We start from the raw sequence: 25940 nt of genomic DNA on the forward strand, positions 1-25940 counted from the left end.
CTAGTACTACAAAGAAAAGGAGAGGGGGGAGGGGGAGGGGAGGGGGGAGGGGGAGAGAGAGAGAGAGAGAGAGAGAGAGAGAGAGAGAGAGAGAGAGAGAAACTTGAGCAGAAAAGATTCTGAGAGTATCCCTTTTTTCCCCCAATACCGGGGATTGGATCCCGGGCTATTTTACTATGCCCTCAAGCTTTTTTTATATTTTGAGACAGGGTCTTACTAAATTCCCCAAGCTGGCCTCAGACCTGTAATCCTCCTGCCTCAACCTCCTAAGTATCTGGGGTGACAAGCGAGTGCCACCATACCTACCCGGAGATTCGGAGAGTCTAAGGAAAAGTGACTTCTAACCTTCCTTCCACAAAACAGCAGAGGCGATTTTTATAACACATTTAAGGGAATATTTAAATACAATTTGTATCCTTCTAAATCAACACAAGAACATTCTTGTGGCATCAAAACCCTTAAACATTTCTAGCGACTAATTATATTCCACTCCAGGGATACTGCATAACAGTCCTAACTACTCCCCCATTGGGGAGCTTGTAGGTTATTTCTGATTCTTCTAAGTGTGATAATGAGTCTACTGCTGGCATTTCTGACTCTTGTAAATGTTGTAATGAGTATTTATTCATATTTCTGTCAACATCTCATGTTTCCGTAGGAGAATCTCTGAGAAGCAAATGTCGGTCGAAGGGTAAGAACCTGGGTATGGTTTGTGAAGCAGGCCACCTAAATGATCTCCCAACAGGTGGTATGGATTCGCATCTCTGGCAGCAGGCGGAGAATGCCAGCTTCCATACCCACACAGCATTCGCTGCCCTCGTTGTAACAATTTTAGTAGTCACTACTGCACCATGCCGGCCCCTGACTCGGAGTTCTGAGTGTCTACGGTCTATGGTCTACCTGCACTGTTCAGTACTGTGGCCACTAGACACATGTGAATATTGAGGTTTTAGTTCATTAAAAGTAACTAAAATGTCAGCTGGGCTAGGTAGTACATGCTTGGCATCCCAGGACTTGGGAACCTGAGACGGCTGGATCACAGGTTTGCAGTCAGCCTCGGCAACATAGCAGGGCCCTCGGCAACTTAGTGAGATCCCATTCCCAAATAAAAAATAAAACAGGACTGGGGGGTGTAGCTCAGAGATAGAAGGCTCTGGGGTTCAATCACCAGTATAAAAATCAAATTTAAAATCAAGCCGGGCGTGGTGGCGCACGCTTGCAATCCCCGCGCTTGGGAGGCTGAGACAGGAGGATCACACGGGTTCGAAGCCAGCCTCAGCTACTTAGTGAGGCTCTCAGCAACTTAGTGAGACCCTGTTTCCAAATAAAATATAAAAAAGGTCTGGGAGTATAGCCCGGAGGTAGAAAGCCTCTGGGTTCCACCCCGAGTACCACCTAAAAAAAAAATTTTAAATCAAATTTCTTGGCCAAACTAGCTAAATTTCCAGCGCTGCCAGTATGTGGCTAGTTGCTACCATACCGGATGATGCAGATATAAACATTTCACCACGGCAGGGAGCTCTAGTTGCCAGTGCCGCTTGGCAACAACGACATACTCATGGACTGCCCGGCTATGTGGTCACGCGCTCCGCCCGCCTGTGCTGGCGCCCAGCTAGACTGCATAGGGAATGGTGAAGCGCTCATCTCCGATCCACTGCACTGAGGACTCCAAGGAAACGGACAAGCTCCAAACACGGTGATTTTTTTTTTTTTTGTAATCTCTTTCCACTACATTCAATAATTTCTACTGCAACGCTAAAGTTTTTCAAAAGGTTGAAATATCTATTTCTAAGGCATTTTCTTCCTTTTGTTTTTTTTTTTTTTTTTTTTTTTTTTTGTACTGGGGATTGGACCCAGGGGCATTCTACCTCAAGCTATACCTCCAGCTCTATTTTTTGTGTGTGGCGGTACTGGGGTTCCTGAAAGCCCTTCTGCCTCCGGGTTACACTCCCAGACCTATTTATTTTTGCAAACAGGGTCTCTTACACCAGCACGGCTGGCTTCGAACCTGCGCGATCCTCCTGTCTCCGCCTCCCAAGCGCGGGGATTACAAGCGTGCGCCACCACGCCCGGCTTCCAGCTCTATTTTTTTATTCTTTATTTTGAAACCGGGTCTCACTAAGTAGCTGAGGCTAGCCTTGAACCTGTGATCCTTCAGTCTCAGCCTCCTAAGTACTAGGATTACAAGTGTGCGCCACCACGCCCGGCTCTCTAAGGCATTTTCCATTGAGCTCAAGGTACGCAAGCTTTCAAATATGTCAGCTTCGATGTACTCCTAAGTCACCCGTTTATTGTGAACATTGCAGATCACCTTTGCCATTCTCTAACAGGGGCTCACCCCAAGCCACACTGTCTCAAAGAGCAGACTCCCTTAAAGGAGGGAAGAGCGGAGCACAAGATGGACTGAGCCATTGGGGAGGGCCACTGTGCGAGGAAAGGAGAATATCTTTCGCTTTCATTTTTTTTTTTTTTTTGCGGTACTGGGGAGGGAACCCAGGGGCATTCTACCTCCATGCTATACCCCCAGCCCCATTTTTTATTCTTTACTTTAAACAGTGTCTCACTGAGTAGCAAAGGGCCTCACTAAGTAGTAGCTGAGGCTGTCTGAGAACCGCGATCCTCCTGTCTCAGCCTCCCAAATGCTGAGATTACGAGTGTGCGCCGCCACGCCTGGCTTTTTTAACCTAATTTTTAAATTTTTAATACACTTTTATTGGGGCACTGTAGTCTCACATAATGCAGTTCAGAGTGATAGGGATATACAGGCACGCAGCACTTGGCAAGCTTCTCCCTGCTGCTTTTATTATTTTTTTTAAGCTCTATTAAGGTATAATTGACATTTGGGAGGCTGAGAGAGAAGAACAGGTTCCAGGTCAGCCTCGGTAGCTCAGGGAGGCCCTGATTCCAAATAAAAAATAAAAAGGGCTGGGGGTGTGGCTCAGGAGTAGAATGCCCTGGGTTCAATCCGCGGTACCAAAAAAAAAAAAAGGTTATAATACCCATATATTATAGCTACAATCTTGATCATTGCTTTGAAAGGGCAAAAAGACTTTAGCCTAAATTTCCTTCCAAATGACCTCTATAAGATCTCTCTGCCAGTTGAGGAATGCTTATTGCAATGTTCTAAAGGCAAATCTTTACTCCCCAAAGCAATAAAAGTCTCTTAAAAGGTTACGTTAAGTGGGCTGTTTTTTTTAACATCTCCTCATTTACATGTCATAGAAAGCCACTGAAAATATTTCCAACGAAGCTTCAACTGAAGGCAGGAAAACGTAATGCATTCATCATGCTTAATGCCTACCATAATTACCTGTTTCTGTGGTCCTGGGGATGGAGCCCAGGGGCACTCTACGTTCAAGCGACACCCCCTGCCCTATTTTTTATTCTTTATTTTGAAACCGGGTCTCACTGAGTTGCGGAGGGCCTCGCTAAGTAGCTGAGGCTGTCCGCGAACCGCGATCCTCCGGGTCTCAGCCTCCCGAGTGCTGGGATGACAAGCGTGCGCCACACCTGGCTGATAATTACCTTTTCACCTGAATCAACTTTTAATTATGTGACCATTTTGTAAACCCCCGATCAGATGAAAATTTTATTTGAGCTATGAAAATTCCTGGATCAAAAGGGATGAAATAAGTGAGACTTCGGATAAATAACAAATTGACATAATATCAAACATCACAGCCGCGCTTACTCATTTGCACCTTGCCGAAGTGCCCCAAACTCTTACTTATACCACCATCTGACTGCGTGCATATGTGTGCCGCTGCGCTATGAAGTTGGAACATGGATTCTGTTTTCTGGGTGTTATATTTCATGTAAATTCAGGGATGATGTTGTTTGGGGGGTGGGGGGTACTGAGGTACTAAGGACTGAACCCAGAGGCATTCTACCTCTAAGCTACCCCCAGCCTTGTTTGTTTGTTTATTTGTTTGTAAACAGGGTCTCCCTAGATTGCCGAGAGTCTCCTTGCTTGCTGAGGCTGTTCTGGAACATGGTACCCTCTTGTCTCGGCTTTCCAAATACTAGAAGGGTTTTCTGTTTGCTTTGTTTCGCCTGCAGTATCGGGGTTAAACCCAAGGATAGTCCACGACTGCACTATCCCCCCAGCCCTGTTTAGTTTTTATTTATATAGGGTCTACGTTGCCCAGTCTCGAACTTGGGATCCTCCTGACAGTGTCCTGAGAAGCTAGAATCACAGGCATGCACCACTGTTCCCAACTTGGTTTTATTTTTGGTTTTTTGGTGGGACAGGAGTTACTGGGGATCGAACCCAGGGTCATCCTAGCTTCAAGCTACACCCCAGCCCTTTTTAATTTTTTGTTTTAAAACCATGCCTCACTAAGTTACTGAGGGGCTCACCAAATTGCTGAGGCTGCTCTTGAACCTGCCATCCTCCTGCCTCGACCTCCCAAGTACTGGGATTCCAAGCGTACGCCCCCCTCGCATGCCTGGCTAGTCTTTTTCTTTAATAAGACTCTCACCACCAGTGCCAGTGCTGGCTCTTAGGCTATTTTTCTCCAGCAAACTGATTGCAGGCCATAAAGACGTTCAATAGCAATTACGTTTTATTGTTCTCCTCTTGCTTATGTGTATAGGAGCCATTGAAATGTAAAACGCACATCTCCTCTGACTTAGCAATTCCTTTTCCAGGAATTCCTCCTGCAGATGTGTTCACATGTGGGCGCAGGACATATGGACGTGGAGACTAATTTGCAGCATGATTTAAGTTTTACGGGGGGGGGGGGCTAAACACAAGACCAGTTAAGGAAAAATAGATGCAGTCATAGACCACGGCAGGACAAGCTGGGAGAGGTCCCTGGGCACTGGTGTGGGCGGATCACTCCAAAGAGCAACGTGGCATCAACATCTCAAGCATGCTAGCATAGTATAGGGACTGCAGACGAGGCCCCAGGTTCAATCCTCAGCACAGCCAAAATAGGGGGGGGATCCATCCATCCATGTGGGTGGGGATGTGAGTACACATACACCTCTACACAGATAACACAGGAAAGAATGGAAACAGTGGCCTCTGGGAACACGGCAGCAAGTGAGAGGTTGATTTTTACCTTTTCTACAGGACTTAACATGTGTGTATGTGTGTGTTTTACTGGGGGTTGAACCTCTAAGCTAAATCTCCAGCCCTATTTTCATCCTTTACTTTGAAACAGAGTCTAAGTTGCTGAGGCTGGTCTCAAACCTGAATCCTCCTGTCCCAGCCTCCCAAGTACTAGGATTACAGGCATGAGCCACCATGTCTGACTAGGGCTTAACTTTTTTGCCCTGGATTTAAATTTTAATTTAACACACACACAAACTCCCCACACACACACACACACACACACACAAGAATAGCCATCAAAAAATTAATCAAACCAAAGTTATCTAACAGTGGCACCTACTGGTAAAATCATTTCCTATCCCATAAGCTACCTTGGAGAAAGAAACCCATCATTTTCTTGGTATAGCTATTTCAGCTATTAGTCAGGAAATATGTTTATATTAAAGCCTCATAAGGAACTCTTTGCTGGTATTAGGCTTTCTGAGCCGAAGACTTAAAAGGACCATCTGGCTGGAAAGTCGTGGTTCATTACAGTTTGAATTGAGAGCTATTAAAAGGCATGAAGAATATTCCTATATCCTTCCATGGGGTGAGCTTCAGCATAGAATGTTACGCGAAAAAGCAAAGCAGGAAAAAATGTATAGCATATGCTATCATTTATCTTAAGGAGGGGAGGGATACAGGGAGATATACAGGTTGGTTTATATTTTAAAAATGAAAAGATAAACCAAGAAAAAATAAATAAATTATGGCTGTCATAAGGGAAGGGAGAGAAAAGGCAGAAGAGGAGAGGAAGAGAACCAGATTTCTCTAAGTCAGTGATTCTCAAAGGGGCAACTCTGCTCCCACCCCCAGGGGACATTCGGTAATATCTGGAGGTGTCTGCAGTGTTGGCGGGGTGCTACTGGCACCCAGTCCCTCATGTACAACAAAGAATGATTTGGCCCAAAATGTCAATGGCACAACATCTGATAAGGAATTTGTATCTAGAATATATAAAGAAATCTTCCAAGGCGAAGATAAAAGTCACCCAATTTGAAACTGGGCAAAGGCTTTGAACAAACATGTCTCCAAAGAAGTCCTATAAATCAGTCAATAGGCACATGAAAAGACGCTCAATGTCATCTGCCATCGTGGAAACGCAAATCAGAGAAAGGCACAAAGAAGTTCTACTTCGCATCCACTAGGATGCCTGTGGTCAGAAAGACAGACGGTAACTAGTGTTCACGAGATGTAAGAGAAACAGAGACCCTTGACCATGGCTGGCTGGGAGGTAAAATGGTACAGCCACTCTCGAAAACAGTCCGCTAGTTCTGTAAAAGGTTATACTCAGAGTTCCCATAATGACCCAGCAATTCCACTCCTAATTGAAATTAAAAAAATGTCCAAGCCAGATATGATGGGGCATGCCTGAAATCTCAGTACTTAAGAGGCCAGGCGCACGCTTGTAATCCCAGCATTCAGGAGGCGGAGACTGGAAGCCTGCGGTTCACGGACAGCCTCAGCTATTTAGTGAGGCCCTCCGCAACTTAATGAGATCCTATTTCAAAATAAATAATTAAAAAATGGGGCAGGGGGTGTAGCTTGGAGATCGAATGCCCCTGGGTTCTATCCTCAGACAGGCAAAATAATAAAAAATAAAAACAAAAAATAAAAAGAATAAACGATAGGGCTGGGGGTGTAGCTCGGAGGTAGAATGCCCCTGGGTTCCATCCCCAGTACTGCAAAAAAAAAAAAAAAAAAAATCTCAGTACTTGGGAGGCTGAGACAGGAGGATTGCAGATTCCAGGCCAGACTCAGCAACTCAGCTAGAACCACAGCAACTTACTGAAACCCTGTTTTGAAATTAAAAAATACAAAATGCCGGGGGTATGACTCATAGGTACAGTGCCCCCGAGTTCAATCCCCAATGCCCCAAAGGAATCGCAACGGTGAGTCGCACACTCTATGAGGTGGCGCTAAGAAGCGAGGACACAGCTGGCTGTGCACAGGTGACTGATGACCGACCAGGCAGACTAAAATCCACTCACGGCGGGCCACAGGGGCGCGCGCCTGGAATCCCGGCGCTGGGGAGGCCGGAGCTGCAGGCTGGCAGGTGTGAGGCCAGCCTCAGCGACTTAGTGGGATCTCGTTTCAAAATAGAAAACAAAAAGCTCTGGGTGTGTAGCTAAGAAGTAGAATGCCCCCGGGTTCGATCTCCAGTGCGCGAAAAAGCAAAAGAATAAAGGCCAGTCCCAATCGCGTGGTAATTCCCAATCGCGTGGCTCTATGGTAGCGCGGGCAGAGAAGGCAGAGGCAGGGGAAGACGAGATCGGGAAAGGCTTCCCGGGAAGAGCAGGAAGCGGCCGCAAGCCACGCCGCTGTCCTAGTTCGATTCTTCCCTGGTTTTCTTGAGATGCCACGGAAAGGTTGCTCAGAAGGGATGTCTGCGGTCCAGGGAGTCTCCGGCTCCGTAGGAATAAACGAGTTTCGATTGTTCCAACATCAAACCCAAAGCGCGGAAGGAAATGGGATGCCATGGGGCAAATTAACAAAGCAACATGTGACAAAGCCCAGCAGCCAAGAATCCTGGCCTGAATTTTTTTTTTTTTTTTTTTGGTGGTACTGGGGTTCCTGGAAGCCCTTCTACCTCCGGGCTACACTCCCAGACCTATTTTATATTTTATTTATTTATTTATTTATTTATGGTGGTACTGGGGTTCCTGGAAGCCCTTCTACCTCCGGGCTACACTCCCAGACCTATTTTATATTTTATTTATTTATTTATTTATTTATTTATGGTGGTACTGGGGTTCCTGGAAGCCCTTCTACCTCCGGGCTACACTCCCAGACCTATTTTATATTTTATTTATTTATTTATTTATTTATTTATGGTGGTACTGGGGTTCCTGGAAGCCCTTCTACCTCCGGGCTACACTCCCAGACCTATTTTATATTTTATTTATTTATTTATTTATTTATTTATGGTGGTACTGGGGTTCCTGGAAGCCCTTCTACCTCCGGGCTACACTCCCAGACCTATTTTTTATACTTTTTTTATTTGGAAACAGGGTCTCCTAAGCCAGCGGGCGGGGCTGGCTTCGAACCCGCGCGATCCTCCTGTCTCCACCTCCCAAGCGCGGGGATGACAAGCGTGCCCACCACGCCCGGCTATGGCCTGAATATTTTAGGGGAGAAGGAATTGGCAGCAGATGAGGGCCAGCAACAGAATGGCTGTCACTTTTGTTTTAGAAAGATCGATGGCCACCAATGTGGAAAATAGACAGACTGGGGACGAGCCGAGAGACAGGACAGCTCATTTATTTATATTAGCTGTTATAAATTGTTGTCACAGCCAATTTAATCCTTTCCTAAACATTAAGCTTGAAAGCCTCTGCAGAGAGGAATCAGCCCGGGATTGTGTCTTTCTTCAAGGCACAGCGGACGAGGCGGACTATTGAGAACAAAGCAGTTCGATGCAAAAATAACAGACAATAAGAAATTCATATACAATTTTAAATGTTTTGGCACTGTGAAAAAAAAGAGTAATAATTGCCCTTCATGAGTTTAATCCAGAGAAACAAAATGACAGTGACTAGACCCAAAAAGATAAGAAAGCCACTCACCATAGGAACAGGGGCACTTGGCTCAAACTCGGTGGAATCGGCATCTGGAAATGAAACAAGTTCAGTAATTCACCGATACTGCTAAAAATATTTTAAGAGATCATTTTTGTGTGTGGTGCTGCGGATGGAAGCCAGGGGCAGTCTACCTCTGAGCTCCAACCCCCGCCCCCTTTGATTTATTGGATCTGAAAAAGGGTCTCACTATGTTGCTGGAGGCCTCACGAAGTTGCTGAGGCTGGCCTCCAACCTGTAATCCTCCTGCCTCAGCCTCCCAAGTACTGGGATTACAGGCCTGTGCTACACCTGGCTAAGGGATCATTTTTTTAAATGACTATTCGCCAACGTAGACTTACCTTTCAAATTAAGGCAGTTTCTTGCAAACTCTATCACTGCTAATTGCATCCCAAGGCAGACTCCTATTTCGAAAAGCAGACATAAAAAGTGAGTGAACAGATTTCCTATTTATTCATATTTTGGTTTACTTGTTTGCTGCCTGTCTCTGTCTATCTGCAAACTCCAAGAAAGGAAGACTGCCCATTTTACTCCCTGCTGTCCCCTCAATACTCAACAGTCCCTGGCAGAACAGAGAAGGGAATTAGACCACCAAACAGCAACCTAAGCTGGGTTCAGCGGCGCATGCCTGTCACCCCGGTACTTCGGAGGCTGAGACCGGAGGATCACAGACTGGAGGCCAGCCTCAGTAACGTAGCAAGACTCTGTTTCAAAACTAAATATATAAAAAGGGCTGGGGGTATAGCTCAGGGGTAGAATCCCCCTGGGTTCAATGCCTAGTTCCCCAAAAAAGAGCAACCTCAGGCCAGCAAGAAGGGATTTGCGGAGTAAGGTGTGTTGGCACACACCTAGAATCCCAGCGCTTGGGAGGCTGAGACGGGAGAAATATGGGTTGGAGGCCAGCCTCAGCAACTTAGCAAGACTGTTTCAAGATTTAAAAAAAATAATAATAGAAGGCCTGGGGGTACAATGAAGAAGGAGGAGGTGGCAGAGCGCGGGAGGCGGAGGGAGAGGAAGAAGAGTTCCCTCTTGCGGAACGACTCAAGGCCAAGGGTCCAGAACAAATCTGCCGCCTTCCACTACGTCCGTAAAGTGAAGTGTATGCGGGTTTTCGGGCTGTCTCAGAGTGCCTGATTTCTTCAGAGACGATCTAATACATCCTCGCTCGAGTCTCCGGGTTGGGACTTCGTGGTACCTTTTCTCAAGGAGATTCCACAGGCAAAATACAGGCTTGGCCCGTGGGCAGCCTCAGGGCTGGGATCTACAGAGCGCCAGGCTGCTCACGCGTGGCCTTCCCTGTGGGCAAAAGCAGCAGCTGGGGGTTGGGCGCCCGCGTGGGGGGCGTGAACGTGGCAGGCAGCAGGGAAGGAGATGCCAAACAGCACTCGGTGGTGGAAGGCGAAGACCCGTGGAACCCCAGGCCTGTCACCGGGGATGCTCCCCGACCCAGCTGCACCTTCACTGCAGGCCACAAACCCTCCCCGGTAAACACCACCACGCCGGGCGCGGAGGCACCTGCGCTAATCCGAGTACTTGGGAGGCTAAGAAAGGAGACTCACGACTTCAAGGTCAGCCTCAGCAACTTCGTGAGACCCTCGGCAACCTGAAAAGACCCTGTTTCTTTTCTTTTTGTGGTACTGGGGATGGAACCCAGGGGCTAGATCTACCTCCGTGCTACACCTCCAGACCTATTTTCTATTTTATTTGGAAACAGGGTCTCACGAAGTCGCTGAGAGCCTCACTAAGCTGCTGAGGCTGGCTTCGGACCTGCGATCCTCCTGCTCAGCCTCCCAAGTACTGGGATTACAAGCGTGCGCCACCACGCCCGACAAGACCCTGTTTCTAAACAAAAATAAAAAGGGCTGGGGGCAGAGCTTGGAGGAAGAATGCCCTTGGGTTTAAAAAAGAAAGAAAGAAAAAAAGAAAAGCTGGGGGCGTAGCTCAACCGTACAGTGCTTGTCTCGCATGTAAGAGGCCCTGGGCTCCATCTCCAGTACCCAAAAAAAGTAAAAGAAAAGAACAAATAAATAAAATGCTGACGAGCATTGCGGATGCTGTTATCGATATCTACAAGGTATTCAGAGGGTGCAAAGCAGGAAGCAATCAATACACCGGGCACGTGAGAGAGAGAAAAGAAGTCGATACGCAGGAAATTGCCAAGCGCTTGGGGGACAGCAAAAAGTTCCAGATGGCTTCCATCGGAAGAAGACAGAGACCAGCAGAAGAGTGGGAGGGGGCTGGGGAGGCGGGGAGGGAGGATGGAGGACGGAAACAGTTAAAAAGCATTCTGTCCAGCCGGGCGTGGTGGCGCACCTTGTCATCCCCGCGCTTGGGAGGCGGAGACAGGAGGATCGCGCAGGTCCGAAGCCAGCCGCGCTGGCTTAGGAGACCCTGTTTCCAAAAATAAAATAGGTCTGGGAGTGTAGCCCGGAGGTAGAAGGGCTTCCAGGAACCGCAGTACCACCAAAATAAATAAATAAATACAATAAAAAGTATTCTGTCCATATATGCAGTATCGCTGGCGATGGAAAGGTACAAGAAGCGAGGGGGTGTGAGGCCGGCCGACGGTAGTGATGTGTAGAGGTGAGAGTGCATCGCTTTCAATCTATGATGTGGGATTACGATGCACCAATAAAAGTATCAAAACTTAAAGGGGTTCTTTTTTGTTGTCTTTTTGGAACTGGGGATCAAACCCGGAGCACCACACCTGCAAAGCAGGCGCTTTGCTACTGAGCGACATCCCGGCCCCTAAAAAACTTAGAAAGCTCCAAAGCCGGGCGTGGTGGCGCACGCTTGTCATCCCCGCGCTTGGGAGGCGGAGACAGGAGGATCGCGCAGGTTCGAAGCCAGCCTCAGCTACTTGGTGAGGCTCTCAGCAACTTAGTGAGACCCTGTTTCCAAATAAACTAGAAAATAGGTCTGGGAGTATAGCCCGGAGGTAGAAAACCTCTGGGTTCCACCCCCAGTACCACCAAAAAAAAAAAAAAGAAAGAATAAAAAATAGGGCAGGGGGTATAGCTCAGAGGTTGAATGCTCCTGGGTTCCATCCCCAGACCCGCAATAAATAAATAAATAAATAAAAGGGCTAGGATTGTGGCTCAGAGGTAGAATGCCCCTGGGCCCAGTACCACCAAAAACAAAATAGAAAAGAAAAAAAATGATGACCAAGATGGGCTTAGACCAAGGTAAAAGGAAACAAGAATGCTGGTGTTCTTTTGAAAGGGGCTCACAAGAAGAATGAATCTAGGAAGCTAATCAGAGAACTTGCAATGGGAAAAATAAATAGCGTGCTGATAATAAAAGGCAGCGAAGCCTGGCCACTCGGGTCATAAACTCCCCAGCACATCCAAAGCGCAGGGGAAACTGACCTCCACGCCTCCCCCGCCAGAACCCCAGCTGCCTCTGCGCATCAAAGTTCCACTTCATGGTTTTGCGATTTGAGCAACAGCATTAAAAAGACCCAACGTGATGCTGGGCACGGTGGCGCGGTGGCCTGTCGTCCCGGCTACTTGGGAGGCCAAGGCAGAAAGATCACTTGAGCCCAGGAGTTCAAGGCCAGCCTGAGCAACATAGTAAGACCCTGTCTCAAAATAAAAATAAACAAGCCGGGCGTGGTGGCGCACGCTTGTAATCTTGGGAGGCGGAGACAGGAGGATCGTGCAGGTTCGAAGCCAGCCGCGCTGGCTTAAGAGACCCTGTTTCCAAATAAAAAAATAGGTCTGGGAGTGTGGCCTGGAGGTAGAAGGGCTTCCAGGAACCCCAGTACCACCAAAAATAAATAAATAAAATAAAAATAAACAATCACAAAGGGCTTGGGATATACCTTAGGGGTAGGCTGCTTGCCTAGCATATGTAAGGCCCTGGGTTCAATCCCCATTGCAACCAAAAAAAAAAAAAAACAAACAAACAAAAAAAAAAAAAAACTCTACTGTTTATTTTGGGGTTGGTTTTTTTTTTTTTTTTTTTTTTTTTTTTTGGTGCTGGAGATTGAACCCAGGGGCATTATAACTCCAAGCTATACCCCAGCCCTTTTTATTTTTTTCTTTTGAAAACAGGGTCTTCCCAAGTTGAGGAGGGTCTCACTAAGTTGCTGAGGCTGGCTTCAAACCTACAATTCTCCTGTCTCAGCTTCCCAAGTACTAGAATTACACATGCGCCTCTCTGAGCCTGGCCCTGACTACTAAATTTTAAAGAGTTGTTCTATAGCCAGGCGTGGTGGCGCACGCTTGTAATCCCAGTACTTGGGAGGCTGAGACAGGAGGATCTCACAAGTTTGAAACCAGCCTCAGTTACTTAGTGAGGCTCTCAGGAACTTAGTGAGACCCTGTTTGCAAATAAAATACAAAATAGGTCTAGGAGTGTAGCCTGGAGGTAGAAAGCCCCTGGGTTCCATCCCAGTACAACAAAAAGAAAAGAGTTGTTCTGTGACATTGTTTCATCTTTTCTAGAATGAGTATATAAGTTTCAACGGAAACTCTTATGTTCTGAACAGAAAGTCTGTTGTGGAGTTCTGCTGAATGGCTCTTTCCTGGAAGCAGTGAGAGGGCTAGGATGAAAATCAGAGAAGGTAAGGTAAGAGCAGGTCCAGGGACCTGCCCAAGCTTCTTGCTACCAAGAACTTGCCAGAGGAGCAGCGAGTTCTCCCCAGGAGAGAAACGTTTTCTGTAAATGTCATGTCCGTCAAAGATTCTGGGCTTTGTAAGCTGGAGAGTCTCAAAACTCTGCCATTCTGTTGTAAGAGCAGCTAAGGACAATATGTAAAAACTAATTGGTGTACCTGTGTTCCAATAAAACTTTATTTACAAAAACAGGCCATGAGCCCAGCTCCGGCCTGCAAGATAGAGTTTGCTACCCCTTATAGTAGACTATTTGCTTCCTGAATGTTCAAATCTAAGCTTACACCTTCACAGACATAAACCTTGTTAACTATAACCCCCACTGGGAGTCAAAAATCTACTAAACTCATACTTAGAGCAATAAATATGAGTTTTACCCAGGAAAGGAATCTTCTTTGTTCTGGCCCAAGAAATTGCCTGGAGTTTTCCCAATGTACCTCTCATTCCGAAGCCTCCGGGCACAAGAATACCACTGAAATCAAAATAAAATGAGGATAAATTTGACCATTCACTATTGTTATTTTTTAAACTTGTGTTTTTAGCCATTCATGCTTACTGATCCCAAATCCAAGGCTTGGCACAATCAGTAATGAATATGTTCAAGGTCTATTTTCAGAATCCATGACATCATTTCCCATCCTGGACCCTCTTCTTGAAATTCTCTCCATGTTCTGAAGAATTTCTGACAATTATTCACAACTGACATCATTATGTATTTTCATAGTAACTGGGAAACTTAATTAAGAATGCCAGCCGGTCTTGGTGGTGCATGCCTGGAATCCCAATACTTGGGAGGCTGAGAGAGGAGGGTCACAGGTTCAAGATCAGCCTCAGCAACTCAGCAACTTAGTGAGATCCTATTTCAAAATAAACAATAAAATACAACTGGGGGTATAGCTCAGAGGCTGAAGCCCCTGAGTTCAACATCCAGTACAAAAAAAAAAGGATGCCACCAAGAAGCCAGGTGTGGTGGTACATGCCTATAATTCCAATACTTGGGAGGTTGGGTGAGGAGGACTGCAGGCTCAAAGCCAGCATCAGCAACTCAACAAGACCCTGTTTCAAAATTTAAAATATAAGGGCTGAGGGTATAGCTCAGAGGTAGAATGCCTCCTGGGTTTAATCCCCAGTTTCCCACACAAACACACAAAAAAATGCTACTGGGAGAAGAATATGTATAAAAATAAATTAAGGTTCTTTTCAAAGCACTATTGTAAAAAAAAATAATAATATCTCTTATATTATTGGAAAAAGTTAAGCCTATAAAAATCAGTGGAAGGTTTTAACTACTAATTAAGAAATGATGGATCAAAATTTCCTGGATAGAGTCCTTCTAGCCAAACACTCTGGTGAAAAGACTAGAAGAATTCCAGAGCTCAGCCAGGAAGTTTCCACCAGGTCATGGTACAATGCTGCCCCCTACAGTTCCGTCAATGACTCGTGAACTCAAACCTTGAACGCGAACAAGTGGAAAACAAAACAAACTCCAGAGAAAAAGCTGGTCGTTCCCGTAATTTAACTTTGCCTATGGAATATTCATCTCTGGATTTTTCAGTGGAATCAACACAATTTCCCTCTAATCGTCTCAAAGCCACTCAGAGGGCAGCACAGGCACCTCCAAATTACCTCGCAAATGCCACAAATGAGTCGCGGGAGTCACTGAAATAATTATGAGCAGAAACACAATGGCATTGTCCTGTTACTCACTCGGCTCTGCAGAGCTTCTGCCAAGCTTCATGGAATTTCACAGGGTCCTCAACTTTGGTGATCTGTTCCAAGTCAATAGAATCTATGTACTAAAAAGAATCCACAGATTAAAGGACTATCTGAGAAAATGAACACTCAAAATACTAGAGCTAACTAATGCTATATGATACAATTATTTAATAAATTCCGATACTCGTCTCTATGATGGGGTTACATACTGGTAAAACCCTGTGAATTGAAACTATTGTAAGTCAAAAGGGTGCTTAAACCAGGTGCGGTGGTGCACACCTTGCAATCCCAGTACTTGGAAGGCTAAGACAGGAAGATCACGAGTTGGAGGCCAGCCTCAGCATCTTACCAAGACTCTCAGCAACCTAGCAGGACCCTGTTTCAAAATAAAATGGGGCTGAGGGTGTAGCTAAGAGGTAAAATGCCCCTACGTTCAACTCCCAGTACCACAAACACACACAAAATGCCATTTGATAAGCCAGATGTGGTGTTTTACACCAGCAATCCCAGCACTTGGGAGGCTGAGAGAGGAGGGTCACAGGTTCCAGACCATCCTTAGCAACTCATTGAGACTGTTAGCAACCTAGCAAGACCTGTTGCAAAATTTTACATTTTAAAAAGGGCTGAGGATGTAGCCCAGAGGTAGAACATCCCTGAGTTAAATTCATAGTATACACACACACACATACACACAGACACACACACACACACACACACACGCGTACACCGTACACACAATGTACATAACCTATCAAATATCATAGCTCAGCCTCGCCTTCCTTTCTTTCTCTTTCTTTCTCTTTCTTTCTTTTTTTTTTTTTTTGGTACTAAGGACTAGGGATTGAACCCAAAGGCATTCTACCTCTTAGCTATACCTCCAGCCTGTTTTCATTTCCTATTTGTAAACATGGTCTCACTAAGTAGCTGAGGCTGGCTTTGAACCTGTGATCCTCCTGTCTCAGCCTCCCAAGTACTGCGATTACAAACATGCGCCACCACACCCGGTTGTACCACCATGCCCAGCTTCAGCCTCGTCTTTCTTAAACATGCTCAGAATGTTCACATTCACCTACTATGGGACAAAAATCACATGGTAAAAAGCTACTTTATAATAAAATTTTGACTATCTCACTTAATTTATTGAAAACTATAAAATGAAACACAGAGTAGTTGTATGTGCACATATTCTTACCATCATAAAGTTGATTTTTTTTCTCTTGGTAGTACTGGGGGAAAAAAACCCAGGAGCACTCTACCTCCAAGCTATACCCCCATGCCTATTTTATTTTTATTTTGAAATAGGGTCTCATGGGGTCGATGACAGTCTCACTACTTGCTGAGGCCATCCTTAAACCTGCAATGCTCCTATCTCCGCCTCTCAAGTACTGGGATTGCGGTGCGCCACCATCCCTGGCTTAGTTGAAAACTTTTAAGTCAAATCAACATAAGTGAGAGCCGCTGGTACTTCTTATGCAACCACTGTACTGGGAAATGCAGATAGGAGAGCATGGCCTCTGTCTTGTAGTTATAAACTTTCAGGAAGTATATAAAACCAACCAGACATCAGCGCTTCAGTGTGATCATGGCCACAACGGACAAAGAAGGAAATGCTTTAAGGTAACTAGGAGCCACCGAATCTAAAGCTACAGGAAAGAAGGGAAGGGTAATGTCATAGGAGATCTTGGGAAAGATGCTGTCCGAATAGCTAAGCACCAGGCCAGGCGTTGAGACAGGAGGATCATAGGTTCATGGCCAGCCTCAGCAACTTAGTGAGCCCTGCACTTTAAGAAGCTGTTTCAAAATAAAGACTAAAAAGCCGGGCGTGGTGGCGCGTGCTTGTAATCCCCATGCTTGGGAGGCTGAGACAGGAGGATCGCGCAGGTTCAAAGCCAGCCTCAGCTACTTAGTGAGGCTCTCAGAAACTTAGTGAGACCCTGTTTCCAAATAAATATAAAATAGATCTGGAAGTATAGCCCGGAGGTAGAAAGCCTCTGGGTTCCACCCCCAGTACCACAACAAATAGACTAAAATAAGGATGGGGTGTGTAGCTCAGAGGTAGAATAACCTTGGACTCAATCCTCAGTACCACAAAAAAAAGCTAAGTACCAAGTATAAACAGAAGTAAGATGAGTGTGTGTGGTTGGGAGGTGTCCATGAAGAAGGTATGCAAAAAAGAAGGAGGGGAACAGGGTATAAAATATCAGGGGAAATAAAAAGAAGTCACACTGGGACTTAAAAAAGAGGGTTGAGCCGGGCATGGTGGTGCATGCTTGTAATCCCCATGCTTGGGAGGCTGAGACAGGAGGATCGCACAGCTTCGAAGCCAGTCTCAGCTTAACTTAGTGAGGCTCTCAGCAACTTAGGGAGACCCTGTTTCCAAATAAAGTATAAAATAGGGCTGGGCGTATAGCCCAGAGGTAGAAAGCCCCTGGGTTCCACCCCCAGTACCACAAAAAAAGAGGTTTGACCCCACCAAGCATAGTGGTGCACACCTGTAATCCCAGTACTTGGGAGACATAAGGATAGCAGGTTTGAGGCCAGCCTCAGCAATTTAGCAAGATCCTGTTTTGAAAAAAAATTTTTAAAGGTGGGAGCTGGGGGCGTAACTTGGAAGTAGAATGCCTCTGAGTTTAATCCCCAGTCCCAACACACACAAAAAAAAAAATAGGACAAGACCAAAGTTCAAACCATACTTAGTGGGAGCTAATGCTGGTTAATTCTATTAAAGGAACCATCATGTATAACAATTCTTGTGTATAGAGTAGTTAGAGTAGTCCCTATATACCTATATTATTATTTCTTTCATAAAAGTTGCTAGCTGAATAAATCTGAAAATAAAAAATTTTAGCCGGGCGTGGTGGCACACGCTTGTAATCCCCGTGCTTGGGAGGCGGAGACAGGAGGATCGCGCAGGTTCGAAGCCAGCGCTTATGAGACCCTGTTTCCAAATAAAATTTAAAAAAAAATAGGTCTGGGAGTGTAGCCCGGAGGTAGAAGGGTTCCATCCCCAATACCACCAAAAGAAAAAAAAATTTTTTTTAAGGCAGCCAGGTGTGGTGGCGCACGCTTGTAATCCCAGCATTTGGGAGGCTGAGACTGGAGGCTCGCTGTTCGCAGACAGCCTCAGCTACTTAGTGAGGCCCTTTGCAACTCAATGAGACCCTGTTTCAAAATAAAGAATAAAAATAGGGCAGGGGGTGTAGCTCGGAGGTTGAATGCTCCTGGGTTTCATCCCCAGACCCGCAAAAAAAAAAAAAAAAAAAAGTTTTAAAGGCTTTATAAAATTTGTGTTATGGCAATTTTTCTGCTTATATTTTCTTTTTTTTTCTTTTTTGAAGGAATGGGAAGTAAAATATTCCTTGGGAAGCCAAAAATAAAAAGTAGTGAGGACAGGCGCTAAGGGGAAAAGTCAGTGATAAAGCCTCTGCTTAGCATACATAAGGCTCTGAGTCTGAGGCTGAAAAGAAGCGAAAAAAAATTCACAGCCCTATAATCCTAGTACTTGAGAGGCTGAGACAGGAGGATCGCAGGTTCCAGACCAACCTCAGCAACCTAGCAAGACCCTGTTTCAAAACAAAAAATGAAAAGGGTGAAGGGGTGTGGCTCAGAAGTAGAATGCCCCAGGGTTTAATCCCCAGCATCACAAAAAAAGAAAACTCAAAGTCCTAAGCTGGTCTATTAGCGGAAGTCACACACACACACACACACACACACACACACACACACACACACACACTTTTTTTGAAGTGGTACTAGGGGTTGAACCCTGGGGATGTTCCATCCCTGAGCTATGCTCCCAGCCTTGTTTGTTTTGTTTTGTTTTGTTTTGTTTTTTGAAACAGGGTCATTCACTAAGTTGCAAGGGGTCTCACTAAATTGCTAAGGCTGGCCACAAACCTGCAATTTCCTGTCTCAGCCTCCCAAGTCCTGGGATTACAAGTGTGTGCCACTTCACCCAGCCATTAAATATCTTGGATACACAAATGCATTTTTAGCCAGGTATAGTGGTGAAAGCCTGTAATCACAGTGCTTGGGAGGCGGAGACAGGAGGTTCACAGCAAGGTAGCCAGACTCTTTACAACCTAGGGAGACCTTGTTTCAAAACAACAAAAGAGAAGCCGGGCGTGGTGGGCACGCTTGTCATCCCCGTGCTTGGGAGGCGGAGACAGGAGGATCGCGCAGGTTCGAAGCCAGCCGCGCGCTGGCTTAGGAGACCCTGTTTCCAAATAAAAATGTAAAAATGGGTCTGGGAGTGTAGCCCGGAGGTAGAAGGGCTTCCAGGAACCCCAGTACCACCAAACAAAATAAAACAACAAAAGAAAAAGATCTGGAGATATAGCTCAGAGGTAAAATATCCCTGGGTTCAATAACCCAGTAACACAAAACACATGCATTTTTATTCATTTATACAATGATTTGACTATTTAAATCTGGATGATTGCCGGGCGTGGTGGCACACGCTTGTAATCCCCGCGCTTGGGAGGCGAAGACAGGAGGATCGCATGGGTTCAAAGCCAGCCTCAGCTACTTAGTGAGGTTTTCAGCAACTTAGCGAGACCCTGTTTCCAAATAAAATATTTTTTTAAAAAGGTCTGGGAGTATAGCCTGGAGGTAGAAAGCCTCTAGGTTCCACCCCTAATACCACCAAAAAAATAAATAAATAAAAAATAAATAAATCCGGATGATAGGGGTAGGGACGTAGATGAGCAGGAGTGCTTGCCCGGCATGCACAAGGCCTTGGGTTCTAGCCCCAGCACCACAAAGAAAAAATAAATAAACAAAGATGCTAAAGCTTGCTCAAATCATGATATACTCAGATGGAATGTCATTAGGTATAAATGTGATAAAGAGAGAAATATATGCATCAAAATGGTAACAATAAATAGAACAAAGTGGGATTTCAGAGAGAAGGAATCTTCTGCTTTTTACAATGTGTATTTACGCTTTGCTCAAATTTTTATACAGAGTATATACTATTTCTACATTTAACAAAGACAAAGAGCAGATTCAGGCTATATATGGTAACCACACTTCTGCTATACCATAATAATTATTTCAAGAAACAAAACATCATGGTTTGCCAGATAACGTCCTTCCAAGTTAGAAAAGAGAATGCAGAAGTTTTAAAATCTGACTCCTATTCCGATGCTAAAGGGAAAAGAAATGTTCTATTATTTTCTTGCTAGGCAAATACAATGCACTCAAATGAGCTTGAAGTATCTATTACCTGCATATGCAAAGTCTAATTTCAGAAATGTGCGTTTAAACCTGCGTGCAGATAAAAACGAACACAGCAGGCCCGGCTGCTTCCTTGGAGAGCCCTATTTACAAGGCTGGCCCTTGGCTCACACTCGGAAACTTGGATAAACCAGAAGCAGTGCTGAATGCCTATAATCCCAGTACTTGGGAGGCTGAGACGGGAGGATCGCAGGTTTAAGACCAGCCTCGTCAACAGAGAGACTCTATTCAAAGTAAAAAAAACTAAATAAATAAGAAGGGTGGCTGTATGTGGTGGCACGTGCCTATAATCCCTGTATGTCGGAGGCTAAAACAGAGAGACTAAAATTTGAGGTCTATCTTAGCAATTCAGTGAGGCCCTCAGCAACTTAGCAAGACCCTGTTTCAAAATAAAAATAAAAGCTAGGCTTGGTGGTGTACGCCTGTTATTTCAGTATTTGGAAGGCTGAAACCGAAGGGTTACAGGTTCATGGTCAGACTGAGCAACTTGGCAAGATCCCCCGCGACTTAGCGAGACTCTGTTTCAAAATAAAAAATAAAATAGGGCTGGGGGCATTGCTCAGAATTAGAATGCCCCTGAGTTCAATCCCCAGTACCACAAAATAAACAAATAAGAAATAAACAGATAAAAATACAAACAGGGCAAAGGACCTAGCTCAGAGGTAGAATCCCTGTAGGTTCGATCCCCAGTACAAAACTAAGTAAATAAATAAACATTTTTAAAATTAATAAATAAAAATCAAGATGGCTAGGGATGTAGCTTGGAGGTAGAATTCCCCTGGGTTCAATTCTTATCACCAAAAGAGAAAAAAAAACAATGTTGTAAAAAAAGAACTGATAAGAGTGGCTGTATGTGCCTAAGGTAAAATTTATACAAACAAGGTTTATGCTGAGCACGTACCCGCCTTCTAGGGATCTGAAATTTTGGTATGTGGAAGGCAGTGCGTACCTACATGATCAACTCCCAGTAAAAATCCCGGGCACAGGCTGGGGGCGGTAGCTCATGGCTAGAGCTCTTGCCTAGCACATATGAGGCCCTAGATTCAATCCTCATTGCTCCAGAAAGAAAAATTAAGAAACGAAAATCCTGGGCATTGAGTCTCTTAGAGGCATCCCCACTAGAGAACATTTCACCCATGTTGTCATAACTCACTGCTGGAGAATTAAGCTCAACTTGTGAGACTCTACTGGGCAAGGGCTCTTGGAATTATGCACCTGCCCCCACCCCCACTCCACCCCTCTGCTGATTTTGCCTTGTCTTTGTATTCTCTAGAATACATCTTAGCCATTAGTATGACTGTATATAGGGTCCAGTGTGTCCTGCTGAATCATCGATCCTCAGAGTGGTCATACGGACCTTTCCACGACAACCTGCATCTTTGAACGCAAGACGTTACAGTGAGTGAATGAAATATCCGAAAGGCCAGGCCAGGCAGGACTCACCATTAGATTCAACTTGTGGTTGATGGCCAAGGCAGAGTGCTCCAGGGCTTTGAACACGGAGACATAACAGTCCCTGAGTTTGGTATATTTGCCAACCAGGGCTATGGAACATGTTTTCTGTAACCTTTCATACCTGGGGAGAAAGACAATGCAAGGTTTATATTCATGCAGTGCAGCATGACAATAATGGAAGCCACCACTCGGATTTTAAGGCTTTTTGGTGGGGAGGAGGTTACTGGAGGTTGAACGCAGGTTTGCAGCCAGCCTCAGCCATTTAATGAGACTCTCAGAAATCTAGCGAGGCCCTGTTTCAAATTAAAAAATAAAGTAAGCCTAGAGGTGTAGCTTAGAAGTAGAATGTCCCTGGGTTCAATTCTAAGTACCACAAAAAATAAACAAATAAAAGCATTCTATATATTTTTTTTTCATACTAGGGATTGAACCCAAAGGTATTCTACCTCAAGATACACTCCCAGCCCTATTTGTATTCGTTATAGTTGCAGAAGACTAAGTTGGCTTTGAACCTGCAATCCTCCTCTCTCAGCCTCCCAAATACTGGGATTGCAAGTGTACGTCACCACACCCAACTCAAAACAAAATAAATAAATAAATAAAAAGCTATCTCATAAACATGAGCTATTCATAAGTCAGTTCATAAGTTGACACTGGATAGGAGACACATTCTGCTTGTCAACAGGAAACATTCCAATATTAACTTTTTAAGGTGACATTGCATTAAAAAGTGCATTCAAAGTGTCTACATTTAAAATTGCTGCATTCCCAGCCGGCCCACAAAAGCCTGGTTACTCATGGCACGCCTGAAGAATAGTGCTAAGAGAACGATTTTAAATGGTACAAGCCACTCAGACTGTTTTTATGTGAAAATTCCATTCTGTAGAAGACACTCAATCGCATTTCACTGGTAGAGATGTGATCTTTGGTGTCGCATTTGTCAGCAACTCTGTTCAAAGAACATGAAGAACATGTGAGCTGGTATTAAGTAAGGGAAATGTGATCTTGGAGCTGAAGATGTTTTAGGGCTCGGAAGTGAGCCCTTCTCCGAACACCTTAGGAAAAAAATGTTGCCATGATGAGGGATAGCCCTCTTTCGTATCTACATCTGCCAAAAGTGCAAAGGCAAGCTGACCGAAAATAGGCGGGGGGGTGGAGGGGAGACACAGAAGATGCTACAAAACCGCTGCGTGAGGTGACTTTCTAACAAGGTGACAACAGTACCCGAGAGAAGGCTGTCAAACTCTCAGCTTCATTTGGTGCTACTCTGGAGACTCCACGGCTCCACGGGCCTCGCGTGTCGCCTCGCCACAGAGAATGCAAATACAGTGAGGTGACGGCGAGCCACGTATGAGACCCGGGCACTGCGTGTGCTGCGCTGTGACCCTCGGTCCCCGCAGTCAGGTTGGCCAAGCCTCGCCCATCTCCCTCCTCCAAAGACCGGGAAGGAAGCAGAGCAGGGCCAGGGGGCTCCTCCTTCTGCTCACTCGTGCGCAGCTTCCCAGGGAAGGAGGAGTCCGCTGGTGACAGGCGGGCAGCTGAGTCTGGTCACACCTCCCAGGGAGGGGTTGGGGTGCAGACGGGTGCCTTGGGCCCACCCCTCAGGCCCTCTTTCCTTCTTGACTTGCCCTTCCCAGAACAGCCAAGTGTCAGCTCCACATGGCCATCGCCTGGGGTGGGGTGCGTAGGTGACGCCAGCCCCTGATACCACAGTGAGCTCCCGGGGGAGCAGGAGGGGCCTCGAGTGGGGGAAGGGGCGTCCACTTTGGCCGCAGGTCCCAGGCAAGCTCTCCCTTCCAGCTGAACCAGGGACCCGCTGGCTCTGAGCAGCACTGGCCTTCGTCATAAAGCTGCTCCTTTGATCTCTGGCTGCCTCCTTCTATCTCTCTACGAGAGATGGAGGGACAGGGTGGCAGGTGAAGATGGGGCACTCTGAGCCAGGCATGGCGTAGCATGCCTGTAATCCCAGGAATAGGGAGGCTGAGACAGGAGGATCCCAGGTTCATGGCCAGCCTCAGCTACTTAATTATGGCTACCACCAGCAGCAACCAGTACTTAGTGCCTGGCTCAATGGGAAGTCCTAACAGCTTTAGATATACCCAGACCAAAATATTCACATGGAAACAATATGCCGACCCTAAGGTAGGATTTAGCCCCATCCCCAAATCCAGGAATTATTAAGGATCATGTAAGGCCCTTTTCCAATTCCAGAAATAAACCGTTCCAGTTCCTTCCTCTGGAAAGTACCCCTTCATCACTGTGCCCCACTTTCCTAAGCCTCATATATTCCCCTAAGAAAAAAAATCACATAATTCCTTTCACGTACCTGTCAGCCATATTCTTCCACTTGAAAAGCAAATTACTTGAAGGATCACTAATGGGTAGGTCCAATCTCTCTTTAAAGTATTTAACAACGCCTTGTTCCTCCAAAAGCACAGGCACTCGGTATGTGGAAGACACATCATGGATACATATGACCTGATCAATGATAATAAAGCACCGTACTTAGATGAATCGACTCAAATATGCCATAAGGATGAGAAAAACTCAAGAGAGACTCCAGGTGTGGTGGTATACACCTGTAACACCAGCACTTAGGAGGCTGACCCAGGAGGATCAAAGGTTCAAGGCCAGCTTCGGCAACTTAACAAGACCTTCAGCAACTGAGTGAGACCTTGTTTGAAAATTTTTAAAAAAAAACAACTAAAAAGGGCTGGTGGTATAGCTTTAAGGTGAATTCCCCTGGGTTTCCCTTAAAGCAAGTAGAGAAATCAATAAATCATAGGAGGCCATGCTGGCATCAGAGAATTGGCACTGGGATATAGATGTTTTTGTGTCAATATCCAAGCATCACTGTCCAAGGCACGAACTTCTTTTTTTTTTTTATGGTACTGGGGATGAAACCCAGAGGCTTTCTACCTCCAGTCTATACTCCCAGACCTTTTTTTTTAATTTGGAATCAGGGTCTCACTAAGTTGCTGAAAGCCTCACTAAGTAGCTGAGGCTGGCTTCGAACCCGTGCGATCCTCCTGTCTCAGCCTCCCAAGCACGGAGATTACAAGCGTGCGCCACCACGCCCGGCTCAAGGCACCAACTTCTAAGACAGGGTTAAGGCGGTAGCATTGCACACATGCACCCTGTCTTCTAAGCGTGAGCGTGCAGTTTATTTGTTCCCTCATTTGTTGTCACTGCTACCCTGGTTGCTTTTGTCTGCAGTCTTGTCCTTGTCTCCTCTCATTTCGGTAAATTTCCAAGTGACACTGACCACAGTAAAATCAATTCCACCAGTAGGGACAGAGGACTCTACATAGCAGGTGATGCCGGGCTATGGATGTTTTCCACACTTACCTAATGGGCTTTCAACTCCCTCTCAAGGACATCAGAATGGCTACTTGCAGGCATTTCAGGATCTGCCACAATCTAAGTAAGTGCCAAGAAATGTCCTGCCAACTCTGTGTTGAGTTTTTCCCAAACCCATAGCTGTAAAGTCAAGGGTTCTCAAGCTGTTCACACCAGCAGCTTGCTACTTGGGCTGCACTGTGTCACTGGCGCTTTGACCAATGCATCGCAAGTGCTGAGCTATCACTAACATGGGACATCCCTATTATTTATTAAAACAAAACCTCTGGACAGCCACTGATTTATCCTCTGGGCTAGAGAGAGATGTTTTTATTCAAATAGCATGATAATGGTCACATGCACGGAGATGCCTCCAGCCCCTTCGTTCCCTCCTCGGCGATCCACCTGAGAAGAGCTTTAAATGCGATGCACCAGGACTCATGAAAGGCTTGAACTAAGAAGTGGGAGGACTAACTCGTATCAAAAAACCTAGCCTGTGAACGGCAGGATGAGCGCATCCTTCAAAATCTACAGTTACTATGGAATCTAAGCTCTATGTGGCCTAAAGTTTGGACAATGTCTTCTTTCCCAGAGCTCTTGGCAATCCAACTCAAAAAGCTTTATCCTCATTCTTTTTCAGAAAACAAATTATATTTCCTTAATATACACAGAAAGCACTATCTACCAACAGGAAGGATACAAAAAACAAAATGACAGGACAGAAAAATCAGAATTCCTTTTTTTTTAGGGGATACTGTAGGAAGAACCCAGAGGCATTGTACATTTGAGCTACATACCCCTGGCCCTTTTTTATTTTTCATTTTGAAACTGGATCTCCCTAACTTGCTGAGACTGGTCTCAAACCTGGGATTCTTCTGCCTCAGCTTCTCAAGTACTGGG

At 45.5% G+C, this 25940-nt stretch overlaps 1 protein-coding gene across 1 annotated transcript in view; it reads right to left on the bottom strand.

The window, feature by feature from the left end:
• The window catches only part of CTPS2 (CTP synthase 2), a gene marked incomplete at its 3' end in the record, with an annotated part of 101063 nt that overhangs the window by 55827 nt on the left and 19296 nt on the right, over nt 1-25940 (bottom strand). The window contains exons 7-12 of the mRNA XM_080719600.1: nt 24028-24179; nt 21690-21822; nt 15000-15088; nt 13670-13764; nt 9018-9080; nt 8665-8708 (exon numbers count right to left, since the gene is read on the bottom strand). Of these exons, the coding sequence (XP_080575726.1) occupies nt 8665-8708; nt 9018-9080; nt 13670-13764; nt 15000-15088; nt 21690-21822; nt 24028-24179 (576 nt within the window). The remainder of the gene's footprint in view (nt 1-8664; nt 8709-9017; nt 9081-13669; nt 13765-14999; nt 15089-21689; nt 21823-24027; nt 24180-25940) is intronic.

This window comes from Muscardinus avellanarius, assembly GCF_963383645.1.
Source record: "Muscardinus avellanarius genome assembly, chromosome: X".
In the NCBI taxonomy this organism is placed as follows: domain Eukaryota; kingdom Metazoa; phylum Chordata; class Mammalia; order Rodentia; family Gliridae; genus Muscardinus; species Muscardinus avellanarius.